Here is a 23,445-nt window from a genome sequence, read left to right on the forward strand (position 1 = left end):
AGCAGTTAAATTTCACTGACAGGGACGTCCAGCAGGTCAGAAGAGAGGCCACATGATCTCTCTCGGGAGTGTCAAGTGCACTCCGCAGATCTCCAAACTTTTCCCACAATTCTGAGCTATTTAACTGAATGAGCTGTATTTTGAAATCTTCAACTCCTATCCACTGAAATACAGACAAATCCAAGTTGCTTTCATTGAACTTTTCAGGTTTAATTAGAAAAGACAGCATTGGGCCAAATCTCTGGAAATCTTGAAATCTGTCAGAAAATTCTGATTTCAGTTCTTACATGTACATTCCAATCTCATTGATACTGACAGTGTAATGTGTCAATAGCTCTTTTATGTGTTGGAAGTAGCGGAAAGTCAAAGTTTGAATACCCCGAGGAAAAAACTGCTAGTTTTACAACAAATAGCTTCCGGACTTCATAAAGATCCAGAACCATTTGCCCTGCACTCTGGAGACAGAGGTTGAGTTCGTTTAGGTGAGCGGTGATGTCAGTTAGAAACATGAGCTTATGCAGCCATTTGTCGTCATCCAGTTCGGGGTAGTTTTGTCCTTTTTCTGATAAAAAAGCCTTGATTGCATCAAAACAGTTTACAAATCGCACCGAAACCTTGCCATGACTTAGCCACCAAATGTTGCTGTGAAGTGAAATGTCGTTATAAGCATTGTCCATCTCTTCTAGCAGTGCTTGAAACTGTCTTTGAGTCAAAGTAGATCGAGCAACAAGGAAATTCACAATTTGTACCACTGTATTCACCACATGATTAAGCTCTGAATTAGAAATTTTAGCACACAGGTTTTCTTGATGGATGATACAGTGAAATTTGACTGTCGGGCAGCCAATTTGATCTTCAAGTAACTTTACAGTTCCCTTCTGTTTTCCGACCATGGCAAGAGCACCATCAGTTGTCACGCACAATATTTTTCTGATGTCAACTCCTCGTTCTTCAAAATGGTTTACAAAACTTTCCACTATATCTTCCCCCTTTGTTGTGCCATGCAGGGGTTTTAGGCAACAAAGTTCCTCTTGGATTTCATTGGAAGCAACATATCTTGCAACAACTGCCAAACGTGGAACATCGTTTATATCCACGCTGTCATCAACTGCAACGCTAAACACTGCTGTTCCTTTTAATTCAGTTGTCTGCTTTTTGTTAATGTTTTCTGCCATTTTGCTTACGTGTCTCTCAACTGTTTTGGCAGAGACAGGCAGTTCTTTTATTCTAGATATGATTGCATTTTTATTTGGCAAATCATTGAACAAAACCTCCGACCTGCTGAGAAAAACTTTTTATATATTCCCCACCTGTAAACAGCTTTCAATTTTTTGCAACGCACTGTGCAATCTTGTAATGTCCTTCTGTAGCTTGATTTTTTACTTAAGCATTTAAAAACACTGCTTTGCTTCTCATATCCTGCTACTGCCTTTTTGATCGATTCTGTCTTGTCTGCTTCGTCAAGAAAGGTTTTCTCATGCTTCGTTTGAAAATGTCGTCGAACACTTGATGTGTGACAAACTTTCACAACAGAAAGCACAAACAGCACGGTCCTTCTTTTGAATAAATCCAAATGTGTCTGTCCAAGAAGGCTGAAATGAACGGACATCTAACTTTGCTTTCTTAGGAGCTGACATTTTTGTCAAATGTATCTCTCAACTCACAGTGGGAAAAAAGAAATCGCGACAGACGGCATGCACAACATCAAACACAGTGTGCTGTTCCTAGTGGCGTGATTGTGATGTAAGCAGCAAATCGGGACTTAAAAATACCCCAGTGGTGCTGGAACAATTTTTAAGGTGGAGATGCTGAGCTGCGTCCCCTCTTGCCCCTGTCTGCACTCTCACTGTCCCAGGCTGGGGCCAGTGGGCCACAGCTGGGGACGGCTGCAGAATGCCAGGCCGAGGCCAGGAGCAGAGCCCTGGGCTGGCAGCTGGGACCCCAGGCCAGCAGCGGAGCCACCTGGACTGGTGGCCGGGACCCGGGGCCAGCAGTGGACTGAGTGGGGCCGACGGCCGGGACCTCGGCTGGCAGGGGGCAGACGGCTGGTACCCCAGGCGGGCAGCGGACCCCCCGGGACCGGCGGCTGGTATGCCAGGCTGGCAGGGGGCTGGCGGTGGTACGCCAGGCCGGCAGTGGAGCTTCTGGGACCGGTGGCCGGGACCCCAGCTGGCAGGGGGCCGGCGAATGGAACCCCAGGCTGGCAGCAGAGCCCCGCGGCCGGTGGACAGGACCTGGGCAGTGTGAGTGCCACTGAAAATCAGCTCGTGTGCTGCAGGTTGCTGACCCCTGCTATACATGTTGTGTGAAAGGGCGAGTGAGGGAACTAAGAGAGAGAGAAAATGAAAAGGCAGCTGAGGGAATGGAGAGGGAAAAGCAACACTTTTTAAAAACTGTTAATCTCTCCCCAAAATGCCAAACTGCCTTTTCTGTCATAGTTTGTGGACCTCCAGCCATTTTTAACTCTGTTGTAAATTGAAATGGCAGCCAAGAACATAGGAGTGGAAGAAGGTTTCCAAGGAATATTTAAAAAGTTATATATGTGCATATTGGGGCTTTTTATTAGTCTGTAGTTTTCTGTTCTACCTCTACTAGCAGCTTGTTTCCTAGAGGAAGGCTATAATGCATGAATATCCTGAAACTTGTTTTAATTTTTTTCCTAAGAAATTAATAGTAGCAGATTTTTAGGACCCTGCATCAGGATCCGGGGCTCATATGATCTGTACTGCTACAGGTCCACCATCTCCCCTCCACCCACAAAGCTGCTGCAGCTGAGGCAGTCCTTTGTTATGGTGTTTATCTTTGTTGGACAAAACCTTGAATGATAAACTGCATGCAGAGAGACGGGAAGAGATAAATTGTGTAAATTAGAAAAGAGCACTGTTGTATTAAGGTATTTTGTGGGGAAAAGTGAGAGAAGAAAGAAACAGGAAAAAATGGGGTTGGGGAGAAATATAGAGAATATGGTGTGGGAAAAGCAGTTATATAAGGGGTCTGTGGTGGGGCAAAAGAAAAATGAGACTGTTATTGAACATAATTCAGGAAAAGATTCAGCAAAATCTATTGCAGAAAAGGAGAAAGAGAGGAGTGAAGCCAGGAAGGGACTGAAGGTTTAACAAAGGCAAGAGAAATTTAATAGGTTACATTCCTTTTAATTTAAATAATTGATTGAAAATATACTATTAAATAAAGTCTACAGTAAACTGCACACATCTGATTTCCATAACATGTAGGAGACATGGCATTAAAAGAAAAGAGGAATGTTTATTTTTTAGTTATTTTCCCTCTTAGCTACTTTGGCTTAGTCATAGAGTTAGTTACATATTTTTGTTGTAGCCACCTGTATTACTATAATATTTGCTGTCATTTTATTTTAAAGGTGTTTTGAAAAAGTCTGATGGTTGGGTTGGCTTAGGTTGCTGTGAACTAGCTATTGTTGTGGAATGTCGACAAGCATGTAAACAGGTGAGGTTTTCTAATTTTCTTCCATGATCAGTATTAAACATAACAGAACACTGCAGTTTGTGAACAGTAATATGGCAAGTTAAATTCATTTATTATATCTACACCTTTACACTTTATTTAATTTTGGGGGAAATATTCTGCAATTACTTTTAGAACTATGAAATAGGTCAAGATATCATTTTCTGTGTACACCTATGATGCATCCCATCGTGTACTTGGTTAACTGAAGCTCTGCCTTTTTTTTTTAGTCTAAATTGAACCTCATCAAATCTTTTGCAGTATTTTTTGGGGAGGGGGAGGACCTAAACCAGTTTTAGTTCTCGGAAATTAACAGGCCAAAATTTAGATTTATAGCTCTTCAATCTAAAAGTGTTCAGGATAACAATAGGGTGACCTTTGGAGGAAAAAGGGAATGCAGGAAGAAAATATTAATAAAATGTTTTATTTTATATTTTATAAAAATATTGTATAAAAAAACCCCTAAATATTAGTAAAATAAATTAGGAAAGAAAACATTTATATGATCTTGTATCTTTCTAAGTATGTTTTCCTTTTAATTGTGTTGGAAGAGTTGTACTGGATTTGTGGCTGAGGACTTTCAGAGGTGGAATGGGGACTATTAGCAGACCCTGGGGAGAGCATTTCCAGAGAGGTAGTTACCTTGCAGGAGTATGGGTAGTGAGGCATGACTAGGGGTCATGGTTGTGGGGGCAGAGAATGGAGTCTGGTAGTGAACACACAGGAGGTTTACCAGCTAAGGTAATGGTAAATTGTAGCTTATATCTTTTGTTCTGATGCCCTTCAGGAACCCTCAAGCCACCAGAGCTAAATTGGCTTAAAATGGTGCAAATGTGGTTGCAGAGCAAAACTTAGATGGGTAAAGCCATAACTAGTGTGGATGCATGGTATAATTTGTTCTTAAAGCGATTCAGCATAACTGAGTGAAGCACAGATGATTATAGTATAAACAAGTTCTTTATGATACTGAGAGAGCCTTCTCTGCTTATGATGCTTAATTAATATCATGTTTATATTATAGTTCTGGAAGCTCCAGGTCACTTTCCCCACATCCTCCCTAAATAATGTGCTATTTCTATGGGAAGCTGAAAGCAGCTTAAACAGCAAAAGTCTGTGTGACTGCTGGAAACTCTGTATGACAAAGGAATGCAGCATTTTACTTGAGGTCACCAAGCCTCCCAAATCTTTGTGCTTCTGCTTAAGTTCATCCACAGTAGCCTTGGATGAATTGACAGTCCACATTTGAGACTTCTGGTCAAAAGTCAAATGTGCAGTCAGTTTGAGACAATTCTTCTATCTTGTGAACTTTGAGCAAGACCATAACTATACAAGTATTTGACATATTGGAGAACAAAACCAGCTTATGTAATGCTTCAAAACAGTAAATATGGTATGTGTCTATTCTAGGGACTGAAAAGAGTAAGAATGCGTTGTAAGAACTCATTAACATATTACGGAGTATAAAACCAGGGTCTACATAACTCTTGTTCAGATGTAGTTCAAAGCAAGCACAGATTCGGGCTTTAGGATAAATGATCTTTTGAGGTCCATTGTCATATAGAAATGGCAGTCAATGAATTATAGGTGGTCCAATGCTCCTGATTAACTGTCCTTTCTATTTCCGGTCTGATCTCACTCCTACCCTGACACTTTTTTTCCTTAGATAAACCCCCTTTATGGTTGCTGGGGTTTTGGTAACTCAGTAAAGAGACTCTAATTTGAGTCAGTAACAAACTATATTATCCTGAATGGTGCTTAGAAAGGTCTATAAATCCTCTTTTGGGTGTGTCTCAGAACTAACTCCCTGACTAGGTGTAGTCATGGAAGATCCAATTACACTTTTAAAAAAAAAATTGTATTAAACTGGTGCCATAACAAAATTTCAACTGAGGTAATTTATTTCTGCCTCCTTTAAGTAAATTAACTGTACAGAAAGAGTAATTGATTGATTTAACCATTTTCTACCCAAAATATCCAATTTTCTTTTTCAAGTACTGTCCCTATGGGCATTTCACTTCAGGTATGCATGCACCTCTGAAACGCTTCATAGGAGTTTTCTAGCTAGGAGTGCTCATTAGGCCCACGCATGTGCCCTATACCTCCTTGTGGCAGACACCAAGTCTATATAGGGTGTATGGGCAAACTGCCTCCGTGCCTTCTCTACTGCGTCGGCCCGGGGAAACTAGCATGATCCAATCTAGAGCGTACTCTGCCTTCCTCTTCACTTTTTTTGTGTTAAAGTTAGTTTAGAGGAATTGTTAGTGTTTGTACAGTTAATTAGTTTTAGGTGCAAGGACTTTTTTTTTCCCCCTGGGAGACTTGTCTTCTCTTGGTGGGATATGCCTGATTTGCCAGACTTCAAATATTCCCTCTCCTGTCGGGAGGCTATACTGGTGAGCGACAGACACTTGAAGTGTGTCTGTTGCCTGGGGAGTCCCATATCTCCCAGAAGTGCTCCTTTTGTTTAGCCCTTAAGTCCAGGGCTAGGAAGAACAGGGATATAAAGCTCATGCTATTGGCGATGGTGTGACAGATTTTTGTTACCCATCTGCCTGAGGCGTCAGGTGATCAGGCTGAGGCTGCAGGACCATTAGAGGAGGAGATGACGGAGCACACCAAGTAACTGAGTTTTAAAGCTTTATTGATAAAATAACAGCAGAGAGTGCTGGGGGTTTCCCCACGTCACTCAGAGGAAGGAAGAAAGTGTTAGTGCCCCAAGCCCTAACCCACTTTCATACTCTCACCCGCACTACCCGAGGCTGACCAAGCCTGGGCGTAACGTAAGAAGAAGAGGGGGAAGGGTGGACGGGAGTTCTTGTCCTGTGCATGGGTCTTCCAGGGTCCGCTGTTGATCTCTGATTTGTCTCAGCTCCCGGGAGGGTTTTTAAGTCCCAGGGTCTCTTGGGGGCGTCTCCTCAGGGACCTTTGTTCCCCATGCTCTGTGTACCAGTTCAAACTGGCCTTCTGTGGCTTCCTCAACTTCTCCAAAACACACTGGCTTCAGGGCCATGAGATGGTTATTTTTTCCCTTGTTGTCTTACTCCTTTTCGTGGCCCCTGCAATTTTGTTCAGCAACTCTCCTTTCTCACGGCTAGTTGGGGTGGGGTGGACTCCCCCCCCCCCCCCCTTCTTTCTTGGCAGGTAGCAGTGTGTGTGCAATGGCCTTGGGCTGGAGTTAGCTCCTTATCTTCGGGTTTAGCTGGAACATCAAGTTAACCCGTTTTCCCCCCCCCAACCCCCCCATCCTTTCGCGCCTGTAAAGAAAGCTTTCGTTCCGCATTCATAACTTAAACCCTTCCCAAAATGCCTTGTGAATCTTGCAACAGCGTTAGCAACATACAATGCTAATCTGCCTCCCCAGGGGACCCCCTGAGGGAGGGGGCCATTGGGTTGTGACAATGGAACATTCCCTGCAACCTCTCAGCCAGGTCAGGAGACCTCTCCTCCCTCCTTTTGTACATTTGTCCCCAGACAGATACAGTGTTCTGTCAACCTTGGGGCATGCTTCTCCTAAGAAAGGGAAGACTTTAGAACACTCTGGGAATAATCCCAAAAAGAGGAGCATAGACTCCATATCTAAGGAGCCAGCTCCAAAAAAGACCAGGTCCCTGTTGAAGTCCTCAGAGGGTACTGTGGAGGCCAAGGACTCTTTCTCCAGTACTGGCAGGCCTGCGAAGCCCCGAAGCTCCAAGTAGAGGAAACACTGCACGGAGAGGGCGCCTGTACCCTCCACCAGTAAGAAGAAACACAAGGTACTATCAAGTTCAGCTCTGCCATTGGCATTGAAGCACTCAGCTCAGACATTGGTGCTGTTGTGGGCCTTAACCCAGTAATCGGTACTGATGCAAGGAGCTCAGTGGGGGATGACTGTACAAGCAATACCCTTAATATCAAGCAAGTATCTGCATCTGGCAGAGCCTGTGGTACACTCGTTGTTACTGGTACCGTTGGCTCCAATCACCGTGGCCTTGGCTTCAATGTCGGTACCGGTGTCCTTTCTGGTACCACAGGAGTTGCAATACTTGAGTGATCTATCGGTGCTGAATGAGCCAGCATCCCTGTTGCTGTCAGGTACCAGCTCAGGTAGCAGCTCAGGCCACTCTGTGGCACAGGACTCTCCTCCATTCTCACTGGCTATCCCCTACCCCCTTTGGAGGTCAGGAAGGAAGAAGAGGACTCCCAGTTGGTCTCTTTGATTTCTGTTAGGGGTTCTCCTACATACCCCTTTGAGAATCTGCTCTCCTGCAGGAAGGACTTTGCGGCACATCAATCACGGTGGAACCAACCCTATCTGCCACCCTCACAATGGCCGTATTGGGCCCCATGGGCTGCCTATCGGCAACAATTCAGTAAATCACCAATACCATCTCTTAGGGAAACTGGGGATCCAAATACTTCCTCTACCCTTCCAAAGCAGGAGGAGACCTTTCAGTGGTGAATTCCTCATCTGCCCTAGCCTCCAACTCCTCAAAGTGCCATTGACATTGTCATCGCTGGATGGGGTGCTCCGGCCTCTCTCTTCTTCCATTGCCAATTACTTCAGACAATTCCAGGACCTCAATAGAATGATATTGGACACTCTGCACATCCCTCTGGGGGAGGTCAAAGACCAGCAGCACAGGCTGCTTGATATTTTGCAGTCAGCAACACCTTTCAGAGTGGCGCTACCTATTAATGAGTCTCTCCTGGATCTGGCTAAGACTGTATGGCAGATGCCAGCGGCTATTCCACCAATGTGCAAAAGGACAGACAAGAAGTATTATGTGCCACTTTAAGGACTTTGACTTTTTTGTTTTCCCATTCCCCACCTAACGCCCTCAGGATGGATGCTCTGAATAAACGGAGTAGTCAGCATTTTTGGAGGGCTACTCCCTATAATAAGGATCAGAAGCGTTTGGACGTCTCTGGGCAAAAGGCTTAGTCCTCTGCAACCTTGCATTTCAAGCTTGTGAACTATCAAGTGATCGTTGCCAAATATAACTTTACTAATTACAACATGCTCACAGCCTTTATTAAACATGTGCCACATGACTGCAAGGAACAATTCCAGTCTGTTGGCCAGAACTGCTCTCCAAGTGTTCCTAGATGCCGTGGATACTGCTGCCATGTCCATCTCTATGGCGATGGTTATGCACAGGGTGTCCTGGCTCCAGCTTTAGGGGGTTCCAAGAGAGGTACAAAACATGGTAGAAGACTTTCCCTTTGGCCACAAAACTCTTCTCGAGACCATGAATGACTCTCTGCACAAGCTTAAGGACTCCAGGGCTACCCTATATTCCTTGGGAATTTATACACCTCTGAGCAAGAAGTGTTTTAGTAGCTCACAGAATGCCCAGAGATCATGCCCTGCTCAGTTCTCGGGGTACCAAAGACCTGCAGAACCCCCCCAGAAAGGGACACCAGTTTCAGAGGAAGAGGGCCACCCATGTGCCCTCTGCAACCACTTAGGCATCCTCTAAACAGCACTTTTAATGGGTTGATTGACGGTTGGAATCCTCCCATTCCTCTGATTTTACAGTTGTATCCTTTAGCCCGCTTCCCTCCTTTTGAGGCCCCCCCTTGTCCATTTCCACCAGGCTTGGGAGTGGATCACCATAGACCAATGGGTCTGGGAGGTCAGAATATCAGGCTACACCATACAGTCATTCTCTTGCTTCCACCCCTTTTCCCCATCACTCTTCAAGGAACTTTCTCGTGGGCTTCCACTAAGGCAAGAAGTGCTCTGGATTGGAGCAATAGAGCTGGCCCTTACAGGGGCAGGGGTTTCTACTCAAAACTTCCTAGTACTGAAAAAGGATGGAGGTTGGAGGCTGATCTTAGATCTAAGATAGCTGAACAAGTTAGACACACAGGTTATCAAAGGAAGGAAGGAAAAGCCCCAGGAAAAGATGGACTGACAACTGAAATAAGAGCTGGAGGCCAAGACCTCTGGGAAACCCTTGCTCAGAGGCTTAGCCATTATTTGGAAATGCAGAAGATGCCGTCTAGCTGGAAGGAGTCCAACACTATTTTGCTGTACAAGAAGGGCGATCATGACGATCTAAAGAACTATCATCCAATAGGCCTGCTCTTACATGTCTACAAGCTGTTCACCAAAATAACAACAAACCGACTCTCCAGAGTCTGGATGAGGAGCAGGCAGGTTTTCAAAGGAATTTCAGCACAATGGATTATATTTTCACTATAAACCAGCTATTGGAATGCTCCAGGGAATACAAATTCCCTTTATGCATTGCCTTTTTCACTATGAAAAAGCATTCTACAATGTAAAGATCAATGCAGTGTTGAAAGCTCTTGCAGAGAAGGGCATCAACACAAACTACTAAAGAAAGCAAATTCTGACTGCACTACACATATAACTCTGTTTGACACTCCCCTTCGCATCCCAGTTAAAAAAGTGAAACAAGAAGACATGGTTTCACCAAAACTCTTCACAGCCTGCATCAAAATGTTAATAAGGCGGATGAATGGGAAGGGTGGAATCAACATAAATGGAGAGCAGTTAAGCCGCCTTAGATTCATGGACGATATCATGTTGATTGCCGAAAATACTATCAAACTACAGAAAATGCTGAAAGAATTCAACACAAAAAGCAGCCAAGTAAGACTGAAAATGAACCGCTCCAAGATGAAATTTTGATTTGATGCCTTGCTAAAAGCCTAAATAACAGTCTGGGGAGAACAAATAGAAGAAGTGGAGCAATACGTGTATTTGGGCTAAGAAATTAACATGCGCCACAGTCTTTCCCAAAGAAAAAAAGGTTGGCACGCATTCAGTTCTATCCAGGATGTCCTCCAAGGAAAAATCAACAAGGCAACATGCGCCAACCTCTTCAACTCAACAGTACTGCCGGCAACGTTGTATGGCAGTGAAACATGGGCACTGATGAAGATAGAGGGGCAACAACCGTCTGTCACAGAGATGGCGATGGAAAGAAGAATTCTGAGGATTTTAATTCGCAACAGAGTCCCCAATGAAGTGATCAGACAGCAGAGTGGAGTGCAGGACGTCATTGTTGGAAGCAGATACAGTAAAATGCAATGGGCTGGGCATATAGAGAGGCTCACTGACAATCGATGGATTGCAGTGGTTGCTGCGTGGTATCCACGGGAACTGAAACAACTTCTCGGTTGATCTCCAAAGAGATAGGAAGATTTCATCATGAAAAGACATTGCAGCGCTTGGAGAAGGAAGGCCAGCATAAGAGAAGAATGAAAGATGTGTTGTGATCGGCGCAATCTATATGATGGCTGAATAACTGATCAATCAAGATGATGAAAGACATTTCAACTGGTAGGAACGTCAGGGTGGGGGCATTCCCCATTGGCTCTACTAGGCTGTTTGGGCTTGGCTTCTTTTTGACTGGGTCAGGGGTGGAACGAAATGTTGGACTCTCCCAAATGCCACTAACTTGTGGTGCAACGTAAGTGGCTCACAATAAATTGTGTAGATCTGTGATGTCTTCCCCCCTTCCTTCTTATGTGAAGAATTAAGTAGCTTAAATGTCAGTTAGCTATTGTTGTGCAGCTTAGTTACTATCTTAATAAAATGAGTTCACAGGTCTAAGAGCTATAGTTCCAGGCTCACTTCACACTCAGGTAGACATCTGTGTTTGATTACTTGCTTTTATTTTTTTAATGAATGCTATGATTCTGGAGAGCAATGTAGTAGGTTTGGAGAGGTGTAGGTACAGCGTATTGGCACAAATTGGCTGTTTCTTAGCCCTGCTATGGATAGTTTGAATCCTAAAGATACCGGCATCCCACTGACCTATTGAACTTTTCTTTGGATCCCTTCCAAGATATTGATGAGCCTTTGATCTGAAGTTACCATATCTAAATGTGCCAATGACAACCCTAGAAGCAATATGTGGAATTCGTCACAGAATGCGTTTCAGGTTTTTAATAGAAAAAAGGGCACTAAAATGTATATAAACATCTACAAAGTCCAGAGTACGTTGTCATTGGTCGTCTTCTGTGAAAGACATGATTGTTCCCAGACACTTTTTTTTTTTTTTTAATTATTTTTAAATAAAACACAGAACCACCATTTTATGTGAAATTCTATTTTTGGTCAGTCACATTTTTTTGTTATGTTTCCTTCTGTTTTCAGAAGTGAAAGAAACATCTCTCTAAGTAGAAAGCAGTGACAACCTCAAGAGGGATCGTGGCTTGTGCTTCGTTTTCAAAGACTTTGTGATTTTTAGAGGCTCTGGCTGCTGTTTTGCTGCTTTGATCACTGCTTTTTTTTTCTCTGTTTACTGAACAATATTGCTTTTATCTGCACCATCATACTGGCTTATCTATATTTTTTTCCATAACCACTTTTCCATTTATTTGTTTGAGAGATGCATTTTCCAGAATATGCATTTAAATTGTAGTGCTCATATTTTATCTAACTGCCAAGTATTTTGAGAAAATATTTGGCTTTGACTCCAGTACTGCTCGCTTTTAAATTCAGTTTTTAAGAGCTGAGATTTTGTTGCCAGCATTCAAAAAGAAATTCTACGAGTAGGCATAAGACCAAGCTCAGCGTTGGTACAAGAGAGCACAGCTTCTGTTGACTCCTACAGGATTTTCTGTTGCTTAAGTAAAAGGTCAGGCCAGTGGTAGTACAAAGACTGTAACCACAAGGGCTAATAGCAAAATAAGTGTATTCTTGAATCTTGCAACATAGACTCTCATTTCACAGTCCTTTCCGTACTGTATTTCAAAGAACATTATCACAAGTGCAGAAGTCGTTCCTTTGCTTTAAATTACTAGGGAAAGCAACTGAAGCAAAGATTGTTGACATTTCAGGATTGATACTTGAAATGTTTATCGTTACTGATACAGCAGGAATAGGTATGTGAGATGCTTTGCAGAACAAGTAAAATACAAGGGCACTATCTTCAGGAGATTAGTTTATCGGTGATATCAAGAGTCTTTTGTAGAAAAAGGGATGTAGTGGTGTGATTGGTGGGGAAAGAGGAAAGTGGTATTAAGAATTTGTTTTTAGTGCACGCATGTTGGTCTGTATATACTTTTACTATATTTTGTTCTTTGCTGCTTGATTTCATTATTGATTAGTTTGTGCTATACGTTAATAAAGAAATCTAATTATCTTTCAGGCTTCTTCAAAAAATGACATTTTGAAAGTTTGCAGAAAAGAATATGAGGTATACATATTTTAAATTACAAAATTAAAGTGTTCTGTCTGATTATATTTTGTAGAATGTATACAACATGTGTGTTCTACAAGAACTTGTCTTCACTTTTATTCCAAAATGTACTATTTGCTACTTACCAATACAACATAGATTTGATTTGATTTTTACAAACACCAGAGTTATTGCTCAAGTTTGTAAAAATACATTACTAATTTTTATGGCTCAAAAGAAAACACTTTTCTTAGCAAAAATGAAGGGGTTCTAAAATAATTCTATAATTCTAATTGCATAGAGGTTTTTTTTCTTGAGAGTAAATGATCATTTCTTTTATAAGAAATATTTTAACTTCAAAATATAGGCTTTTATTTAAAAAAGGAGATTATAGCAAAAGATACCTTTTAGAGGTGTTTTTATATATAATATGAAGTTTTTCAGTGATTTAAGTAACTGCAATGCTACTATAGACATCAGCAATCATCTTAAAGCCTTTTTAATGTTAAAAGTTCTGTCCTTAATGTAAGAAACGATGATACTTTCAGAATTTTTTAGTATTCACGCCTTTCAACACCTGAAATTTTGAGAAAGCTATTACTTACCTCTCCTGCTTGGAAGAAAAGTGACCATGCTAGGATTCTTTCTTTCCTTTCACTCTGGTTTCCAAATTAAAATCCAAGTCCACCTCCCCACCCCCCAAATTATACAGTCCTACATAAATTAGGTTCATATAGTAACCTTTCGTAATCCACAATGCATAATCTTGTACAATTCTCTTTTCTTTGTTTCTTTTCTAATTAGGGAATAAATGTGTAATGCTTTGCCCAGTCTGCAGAAGACCTTATTAAATTAAACACAACTTAGCTTCATTTCTTTTGTCAAAGAAATGTTAGGAGAAAAAATCTTTTTCTCCAGTTCTTTACTACTGGAATTATCGTAGTTTGAATTCTCTTGAACCAAGAACCTTTATTTTAAGCATCTTTTTCTCCTCTACTGCTGTTTTATACTATGCTCTCCACATCTGCAACCTTTTCCTCTGTTATGCTGGTGTGTTTCCTTTTCTTTTCTGGATTTCTGCATTGCTGTTGGAGGTTGGCCAATATGTGTTGATGGAGAACAGGAGAGGAAATTTAAAAGGTAAGAGAGGCTTAAAAATGACAAAATGGTGACAGAACACCCTCCTCGTTACTGAGAATGTTTACTTTGCCCATTCCTTCTTCTTTGCACTGTTTTTGGCTGGAATTGTACAAAATGGTTTCTCCATTTTATCCTCTCTTCAGTTGGACAGAAAATATTCTTTTTGACTATTTGCACAACTTCTAACTGAACAACTTATAAATAAAGAGGAGAGAAAGGACAAGTTCTTAAATGTTGAAAGGGGAGATCAATTGGACAGGGTGGAAAAAGAGCAAATATGCCTAAGTTAAATAGGTGGTAGAAATAATGGGCTAGTGTAAATATATTGTGGATTGAATGAAGAATCTGGCATGATGGATCTTCATTAATTATTGATTTTTGTCATCTTTCGTTGGACAACCTGTAATGATTAATTTATATCTAAAGTCAGACCTACTGGTACTAATAGGTTAGATTGTATTTATTTATTTTATTTATTTCTATATTGTGAAAATTGCTTCCTTGGTTGTACCAAATACAAGGAAACTTTGCCAAAGGTAAGGGTGAGATGTTCCACAAACTATTTGATCTTCTGAAAGTAGGTGCACTGTCTCCTATAGTTTGGAGGCATTTCCCTCGTATTGGTTTTGGATATGAAATCAGATGGAAGAGCAACAGAATAGTTGATAAGAGTGGCTGGTCAAAAGTCAAATCATTGTGAAATCTGAAACAGAATCTATATGGCACATAATGAGTGTGTGAGGCTTGGCATGTATCAGTACATCTGAGTCTGTTTTATACATGTGATATGTTGATGGTATTTCTTTAATGCAAAGACAAATTAGAATTAATTTTCTAGCACTGACTTTCTACTTAATCTCTCCTGTTCTCAGCTTCCTTTCTTGTGGTGTGTGTTCTCTCTCTCGCTCTCTCTCTCTCTCTCTCTCTCTCACACACTCACACATTATGTACTTAAGTACAAATCATATAAAAGCTAGGTAACTTAAATAAAAGAGCCTGAAATGCAATTAATTCCTTCTTTTCAAATTTTCATAGCTTGTTATTACATAATACTGGTGTATATGGATCCGCCCGAGAACTTTCATAAGATGTCTCTTAGATACAGTCAGATGAGCTGCACTAGTATATTTTTAGCAATTAGCAGAGGCTTGGGGCTAAGGGAACAACTGCATCTGAGTTTCCTTTCAGCCTCCCACCAGCCCAATAAGTTTGAAGAGAGAGGTAAGACCATAAAGATGGAGCATAATGTGTAGGGAGGAAATAGGAGGGGGGCACATGAAACGAGGTTGCCAAAGAGGCCATTTTCTACAAGTTGGTGTCATAATAGATTCACTTTGTCACCAAAGTGACAATTTTCTCAGAGCTTATTGGAGACACTTTTCCCCCAGTAAATGTTGCTGGATCAGAGTCACTTTAAATGTGTGTGAATCATATGTAAGTCTTGGTTGGTATATTTGCATCCCAGTTGTGGATTTTGTAATTGTGGGTTTATAAACAAGTTTTGTTGACTGCTTTGAAAATGTAAAGCACCTATTCTTTAGCTACTAAATATTTATTATTGTGTTCAAGTAACATTATATCAATACTTTTTTAAAAGTTTAACAATGCTATCCAAATATTTATAAAATGCAGCTGAAGTACACTTTTTTCATTGGGGGTTTTTTCAACTCTTTTTTTTTTTTTTTTGTCCTTTCTCTCTGCTCCTTTTCAGCTGCTGCTTCTTGTCTTCCTTTCATCCTCTTTCTACCTATGTATATCTCTTCTTTTTCCTTCTTCACTTCTTCCAGCTCTCTACTATCCTGTTCATCTCCTTCCAAAAAGGTAGGTAAAAGACAAGTAAGGGATGGAGGGCAGGGGAGGGGAACTGCATGTGAGTTTTTATTATTAAGATGTGTGTAGAGTTGAGGTTTACTATGTTGAGAATATGACAAAGTAGGATATAATGCCTGAAATAATAGGGTGGGAGGGCATAATTGCCTACTTGAGGTCACTTTTTGTGTTGAAAGAGCAGTACTGTAACTTTCCTTTATACTCTACAAATGTCAGTCCTACACACTGCAGATTATGCTTTTCCCTACACATTAAGAACTCCATTTTGTTGTCCTCCTCCCCCCCCCGCTAAATGCAGTGCACGTTTCGTAAGTCTTGGCTGAAGTTTCTCTTAATTTAGTTCACTGTCTCTTGTAGACACCTACCAATAATAATATAACTCTAGTAGCAATAGCAGCAGCCATCTTTGATAAATGTAAGTGGAAATGTTCCTTAGTTTTTAGTTTCTGTTCCTCGCATTCACTGTAAAAATTATTTTTTAAACAGAACAATATTGGGCACTCCTCCTGGTGCTCCTGGGACAGTTAAAAGGTATTTTTATTTCCTTTAATTTTTGCAACATTTTATTTCTTTTGTGTAGCTTTTTCATGTTTCCTACATTAAATAAAATATTTTAAAAAGCAGCGCAAGAGCATGTGCTTCAAATGCTGTGCTCTGTATGGGGAAAAATATCATGTCTCAAACATATCTTTTTACACTCAGTGAATAGCAGCTTCGAAGTTACTGTACTGGTACTTTTTGTTCTAGATCATAGGATAATAGAATCCTGCCCTAGTCAATGACTGAGAGATCAATGAATATTGCTGATAATATCCTGTAAAGAATGCAGCCTGAAACTTTTGGTTCTCATCTGATCTCCTCTGCATGCTCTCGCTCTTGAGATGTTCATGTCCTCCCTACTGTGAGCATGGAATCATCTAAAAGTGGCAATCATTGGGTCTATGCACATGCCTTCTGTATCTAAATGTTCAGTGTAAGGGCACATATGTCACTATGTCCCCAAATGTCCTCAGTTCCTCTGTCACCACCATAGACTTCGTAAATATCATCATTCTCAACAGACCATTGGCTCAAATTTTATTGTTTTCACTGCTAGTTTTACTTGTCAGAGTAGTGTATTTATTAGATCTAGGATTGTTGAGCAAAAAAACGGTGTTCATTAGAATTATTAACAGCTTATACCATTGCAAGGTGCCATTTGGTACTGGTATCCTCCTCAGCTCCATACTGGGTCTGAGTTACCAGGACACTAACGAGCCCAATTTGCTTGTCAATTTGATTGCTTGTGGTTCTGACTTCAAGTCATGGCTAATTCTGTTAGCCTTAATATATGAATAAATTGACTGACTGTGGGTCCTGACCCTGGAAAACCCATCTCTTCTCAAAGGGGCTGACATGGTCAAGCCTGAAAGAAAGTGTGTGCCTTCCTGTAATTTAAAAATACCCTTTACAGACCAGCAACCTTGTTGCTTAAAGCAAGGTGCAATCACTGAAGTGTAATGGTTAGTTTCTGCCAGTTTTGCTCCTTTGGCCAAATGTAAAAAGGAGTGTTGGCTTAGGCTGTTTCTCATGGAGGTGGTGCAAAAGCATGGCTGGCTGGTGTATAGTGAATCCATCTTTTGGATTCAAGTCTTGGTCAGTTTGATGTGCCCCAAGAAATCAGCTTGATCTCATGGTTCTTTTAACCCAAGGTGTTCTGTGTCCTAGGGCTTGGTCCACACATTTACTTTTTGCATACTGGAGCATTAGGAACAGTGTCAGAAGTTTTAAAAATAGAGATATCAGTCAAACCATTTCTCTTGGACACCTCACTTGGACTTCCATCTACGAATCCAATAAGTCCAGGGACAGTATATTATTGGATCTGAAGGCTGCAGCTGAGGGTGACTCCGTAATCCTGTGCTAGAGGATCAAACAGTTGCTGTTCTGTTGGCTTTCCTAGTTCTGACTAGTCCCCAGTATTGGCACAGTTGTGTCTTTGGTTTGAGGAGCAACCTTCACTACCACCTCTTAAGAGACAGTGATGCATCTCTTCTGACTCCAGGTAATCCGGTTTCCCCAATCATTGCACTTCATTCTTCTTCTATAGGGAGGATGTTACTCCCATTTCAGTGGGTTTGGATTTGAGAGCTTTTCTGAGTTGTCTTCTGCTTCATCTGGAATGGAATCTGATCAGAGAATCCCCATAGTGAAGATCATAGAGAGATGTTAGATCTTTTTTCTTTTGTTGGTTCCAGGTCTTCTTTCCATTCTGAAGTTTCTTGATGAATTCCTCTGTGGGCTTTGCTTATACCTTAAGCCCAGGTGGCTTTTGGCCAAATGGGTAAAGTGACCAGTATGCCAATGGCTTCCTTGCTTTCCTGTGCCCCAAAAAGGCCCTCAGAGAAATATGATCCCCTTTGCTCTCAGCAGGGAAATACAGAATTTGTTCCTGTCTCACAAGCAAAGAGTTGCCGCCACCACTTCTAGCTGGTGTGTTTAGCATATACTGTCGAAGACCGCTATTAACAGTAGCGAAGAGCAGGTGTATGATGAGCCTTCAGAGTTTCCTGAAGCTGTCCAAACAATTTCTACATTTACTGATGGTAGTATCGTAGCTTCAGTATCATGCTCAGTTTAGCAACAATTCAAAGAGCTTTTGGGTCCTCTAAATCTAGAACTTTCATTAGTAGAGGAAAAGGCTCATAAATTGTTTGACATACCCCTAAAACATGCGACTGTTCTTGGCTTTTGAATGTTCATAGGAACCAGTTTGAACATAAATGTATTGAAGCTAAGTGGTCAGTATGCTTATCTCCGAGATCCTTTGTTTCTAGAAGTGGGTGAATGATGTTTTAATTCACTGGCTATTGAAGCAGGGACTTGAAGGTGAATCTTCTAACCACCAGACTATAGAGTTATTCTCTCGGTCTCAGGCCCAATGACTGTATTAAATACTTGAATAAAGTGGAACTGCCTCAACAGGAGAGATTGAGGTAGACCTTCCCCAGAATATCCCATAGCACAATGAGTGGGGCACTCTTCTGTGAAGTGGGAGACAGCCCTGTTTAAATCCCTTCTCCACATCAGGCAGAGTGGGGAATTGAATCTGGGTCTTCCACATCCCATGGGAATACTCTAACCCTTAGGCAAGTGATTAGGGTTCTCCCATGGGATGTGGGAGACCCAGGTTCAATTCGCCACTCTGCCTGATATGAAAAAGGGACAAGGTAGAGGAAAAGGAGCTTGCATCCAACTGTGACTATGAATCTGAGTGTGAAGGATAAAACGCGTTTTTCCGGCTGCCTTTCATCTTATGGAGAATCATGATTTATTTGCAGATGACTTGAGACATGGCAAGAAGATTAGTAAAGGAAGGAATCTGTAGCCAAAACTGTCCCCCCGAAAATGGTGATACCATAATTTCCACAGAGACCGTTCTGTTCTCTGTCCCATTCAAGAGTGGAAAATCATCCACACAGTGACAGATACTTTTCTGTTAGATTAGAGCACTTCCTTCAGGCTTTTCATTCTCTGTGTCGTCTTCATAATGTAATCAAGAAGGTGAGACACATGGTATATGTAAATCTTATATTTCTGAGATAAGCTACTAATTTTCATGTTCTGCTTTTCTAGCTGTGTCAATGGAACCACAGTTCACTCTGCCTATTTTATTTGGCTCTTATTTCAGATTAAGGATCAGATCCTTAATTAAAACCCTATCCACCGACCCCACTCCTCCTGCCAAAAGCAGCATGGTTACTTTAAACAATAAATGATTACCAGACGTGGAAAAAGTACTATTCAAATTTCTGTAAAAGCTCTAGAAGAGACCTGTTCCTTGAAATGGAGACTATGTTTGGTGCAAGCTTAAGACAATTAAAGCCTTCTGTCTACCTTGCATCTTAATATTTTGATATGAAAGGTGACCTGGTTAGTTATAGTAAGCCTTGGCAGGCTTTGGCCACTATCAAGACACATCTACTAGTTTGTGTGTTGTCATCACTTAACTTTTTAGGGCTCTTTGTCTTCATTCTTTCTTCCATTAAAAGACAGGTGGTGTAAAGAACCTGTGGGGTTGGAAACAAGCCTCCCTTTTATCCTGTCAAAATTGAAGATCAGGTTGTTTGGGTTCTCTATACAATCTATTTCTGAAAATATTTTTGTTACTTTACATCATCTAGGAAAGTGAATAAGCTCTAGGCTTTAGTGGCTGATCCTCTTTTTCCTGTACTCCATAAAGTTTAAGTGGTCTTACACCCACATCTGAAATTCTTGGTGAAGATAGTCACTAAACCCAGTACATTTACCTCCTAGCTTTCTTCTTCAACCTCACAACTTACCAATTAATTTAGAGATTGAGAAGGCTTTGGTTAGTAATTTGATAGAATGAAACCCTATTTCAAGTTTTCTAGAGTATTTGTAGTTGGGTATATGCCTAAATGGAAATTATTTAAATTGGTTAGTCTCTACCTTCAAACTGGTTATGACCTAACCGGTGTTTGCACAGTAAGAGCTCATTTCACCAGCTAACTATGTCCACATATGGTAAACATAATACAGATGCCATGATGGTCAGTGAGGGGTCTAATGCAGGACTGTTAAGCACCAAACACCACATGCACTTCCCATTTGCACTGTAAGAGTAATTCCATTAGCTGTCCTCCTTCATTCAAGATGCAGGTTACTCAACAATTAAAAAAAAAATTGTATTCAGCACTGCAAATGCAGATGCTTCTCTTCTGATGCTGAAGGATCCTTATGTAGACAGTGTGTTTGACACCCTAATTAGGCCATTGCCTGCAGCTGATGGGCTCCAAAAAGAGCAAAACTAGTAGGTCCTGCAGTACTGGACAAAAGAACTTCAAAGATCTTCTGATACCACAGAGAAATCTGAAAAATATCTCTGCAGAATAATCTGTTTGCCTTTTCCATTATTTGTTTATCTAGCTGTTATTACTTGAGACATTGTTTGTTACTAAATTAGCCTAACTAGTATAAAGTGGCATGTATGACAAATCTTATTCCTCCCTGGAAGTCATTATGCTATACTGGTGATATCATAATTGTTTGTGGAAAATACTGCATTACGAATTCAGAATTGCAACTTCACATACAGAAGAAATGGCCAGAATAGATTCCTTTAAAACAGAGATCAGACTTCTGTGATGATGTTATAAATTTATATTTTGCAATCTTCGATCATTTAATGTAAAATGAGTATTTTGAAAATGGAGCACCATATGTGCTTTTCTTTCTCTATAAAATTGTTTTTAGCCTCATTTTCCTATCTGACAGGTGATTTTTTGCTCTTCATATTCCTTTTTCTGCTCACTTTTTTTTGTCTTCTTCTTTCCCTTCCTCCTCTCCCCCTCAATATCTCTGTTTTGTCCTTTCCTTCACCTTCTCTTTTGCCTTCTTACCAGCTTTCTTCTCACAGTGCATTGTTACAAACTAATTATGGTAAATGTAGATTCAGGAAGATGGTTGTGATGACAGCTTTTTTATCATTTGATAACTTACTTGTGACTGCCTCTAGTTATAAAATCATGGTTAATAGCCCTTTTAAGACAAACTACAATTAAAGACATGGTCAGCTTAATTTACAAATAACACAGTTCAATTTATGACTATATAGCAGTTTTTAGAATCATAGCAATGTTAGGGCTGGAAGAGATGTCATCTAGTCAAATCCACAGCACTGAGACAGGATTAAGACTACCTAGACCATCTCTGATAGGTGTTTGTCTAACCTGTTATTAAAAACCTCCAGTAACGTTGATTCCACAACCTCCCTAGATGACCTGTTCCAGTGCTTAATTATCCTTATAGCTACACAGTTTTTCCTACTACTTAACCTAAATCTCCCTAGCTGCAGACTAATTTGATTACCTCTTATCCTACCCTGGGTATACATTGAGAACAATCGATCACTGTCCTCTTTACATATTTGAAGATTGGTATCATGTTCTACCCTCAGCCTGGTTTTCTCTAAAACCATCCTAACCAAGTTGGTATAGCTGCATCCTACCATGTTGCCTAACTGTATCAGTGCCTTCTGGGAAACCGGCTAATCCTCAGCAGCAGAGAGCTGCACCATGTGGGTAATGCACTCTGAGATGCTCGACTGTCCAGAAAGTGTAAAGGAAGGAGGACACAGACACGGTTAAGGGGTCCCGTCCGTCTTGCAAAATTGGGGGGGGGGGAAAAGGTGTGCTGAACCAATTTTGTGAAGATAACCATATCCCAGTGTAGGTCTCTTGCTGAGGAGAAATGCTGGTAGCTGTCATGGTTACTCAGAAAAAAAATTGGTCACATTCTGTGTGATCAGAAGGCACAGTCTGAGCAAACCATCCCATTAACTGAGTACAAATGGTTAAATGTTATTGTGTGGACCAGGCCTAAAAGTTGTAAAGGTCCTATTCTCTACAATTTTTAAATGAGTTTGCAACTAAACATGGTTTGTGTCCACACACAACATAGTCAATAATCAGTTAGTAACTATGGCTGCTAATAATGTTGCATCCTTGCCAGCAGCCTACTTTGTCGCATGGTTGTCTTACTGTAATTCATTTGTAACACGGTTGCTTTATTATATGGACAGAATCTGCTAACCGTGCGTAAGTAACTAGTTTGTTGATCCTGCCCTCTAGCTCCCTGTACAACCAGACATCACAGAGTTTACTACCTTTGTGTATATTTTCTGGGCACGCTCCCCTTTAGGTAGTACTGAATAGCTGCCCAGATTTTCCCAGTATACATTGATACAAACATGATCAGGCAGCGTATCTGGTGTAGATGCGAAAACATAGCTGACAGATGGTTGTGTTGTAGAAAAAAAGCCGACGTGTGAATATGATTAAAACGTTTATTGTAATCAGTTCAGATGATTATGATAATGGTTACAAAACATAATTATACTTCTAAAATGGATGTGCACTAATACAATGGCTTAAATTTTCAAAAATGACTGGTGATTTTGGGTGCCAGTGTTTTTGAATGCCCAGTCTGAAACATGTTAGATCAGGGGTCGGCAACCTTTCAGAAGTGGTGTGCTGAGTCTTCATTTATTCACTTTAATTTAAGGTTTCGTGTGCCGGTAATACATTTTAACGTTTTTTAGAAGGTCTCTCTCTATAAGACTATATTATATAACTAAACTATTGTTGTATGTAAAGTAAACAAGGTTTTCAAAATGTTTAAGAAGCTCCATTTAAAATTAAATTAAAATGCTGATCTTACGACGCCAGCCTGCTCAGCTCGCTGCCAGCCTGGGGTTCTGTTCACCTAAGCCGGCAGGACAGAGGGATGGGGGATGTGGGGGTGCACGGCAGAAAGCTGTGGGGGGGGTGTTCGGGGGGGGGGGCGGGGGGGGGGGGGGGGGGGGGGGGGGTACGGGGGTCGGGGCAGAGGCCTGGGGGGATGGAGGTGCCGGGCAGAAGGCTGGGTGTGTGTGGAGCAGCTTGTGGCAGGGGTCTGGAAGGGATATTTTTTTACAGTGTTTTTTGACAATCTATTTTGATTTTTGGCAAATTTTGACTTTTTTTTTAAATAAATAATTCTGGTTGTGGAAGAATCAGTTTAGTTTTTTCAGCCCCACACCCACCTTTTCAAGTGGGGAAAAAAGTTTTTTTTTAAAAAGTGTGGTTTTCCCTCTCTGTCTTTTTCAGTGGCGGAAAAAAGTGAGGAAAGAACAATTAAACTTCTAAATGCTAATCTTTTTGTTTCAATTTAATAAAAAAATGAAAATTTTCAGGAATTAAATTTCAAATTACAAAATTTTCAAATTACAAAATGTTTAATGAAATTTTTTTAAAAAATATTGACTAGCTCTAACTGTAATTTGAAAAGAGAGCACAGTGTTTTTTTTTTT

General features: G+C 40.8%; 1 protein-coding gene across 1 annotated transcript in view; it reads left to right on the top strand.

The window, feature by feature from the left end:
- RECK (reversion inducing cysteine rich protein with kazal motifs) overlaps window positions 1-23,445 on the top strand; it is a gene marked incomplete in the record, with an annotated part of 268,496 nt that overhangs the window by 171,987 nt on the left and 73,064 nt on the right. Inside the window, 2 exon segments of the mRNA XM_034761431.1 lie at window positions 3,380-3,465; window positions 12,594-12,641. Coding sequence (XP_034617322.1) covers window positions 3,380-3,465; window positions 12,594-12,641 — 134 coding nt within the window.

Source organism: Trachemys scripta, chromosome 2, assembly GCF_013100865.1.
Source record: "Trachemys scripta elegans isolate TJP31775 chromosome 2, CAS_Tse_1.0, whole genome shotgun sequence".
In the NCBI taxonomy this organism is placed as follows: domain Eukaryota; kingdom Metazoa; phylum Chordata; order Testudines; family Emydidae; genus Trachemys; species Trachemys scripta.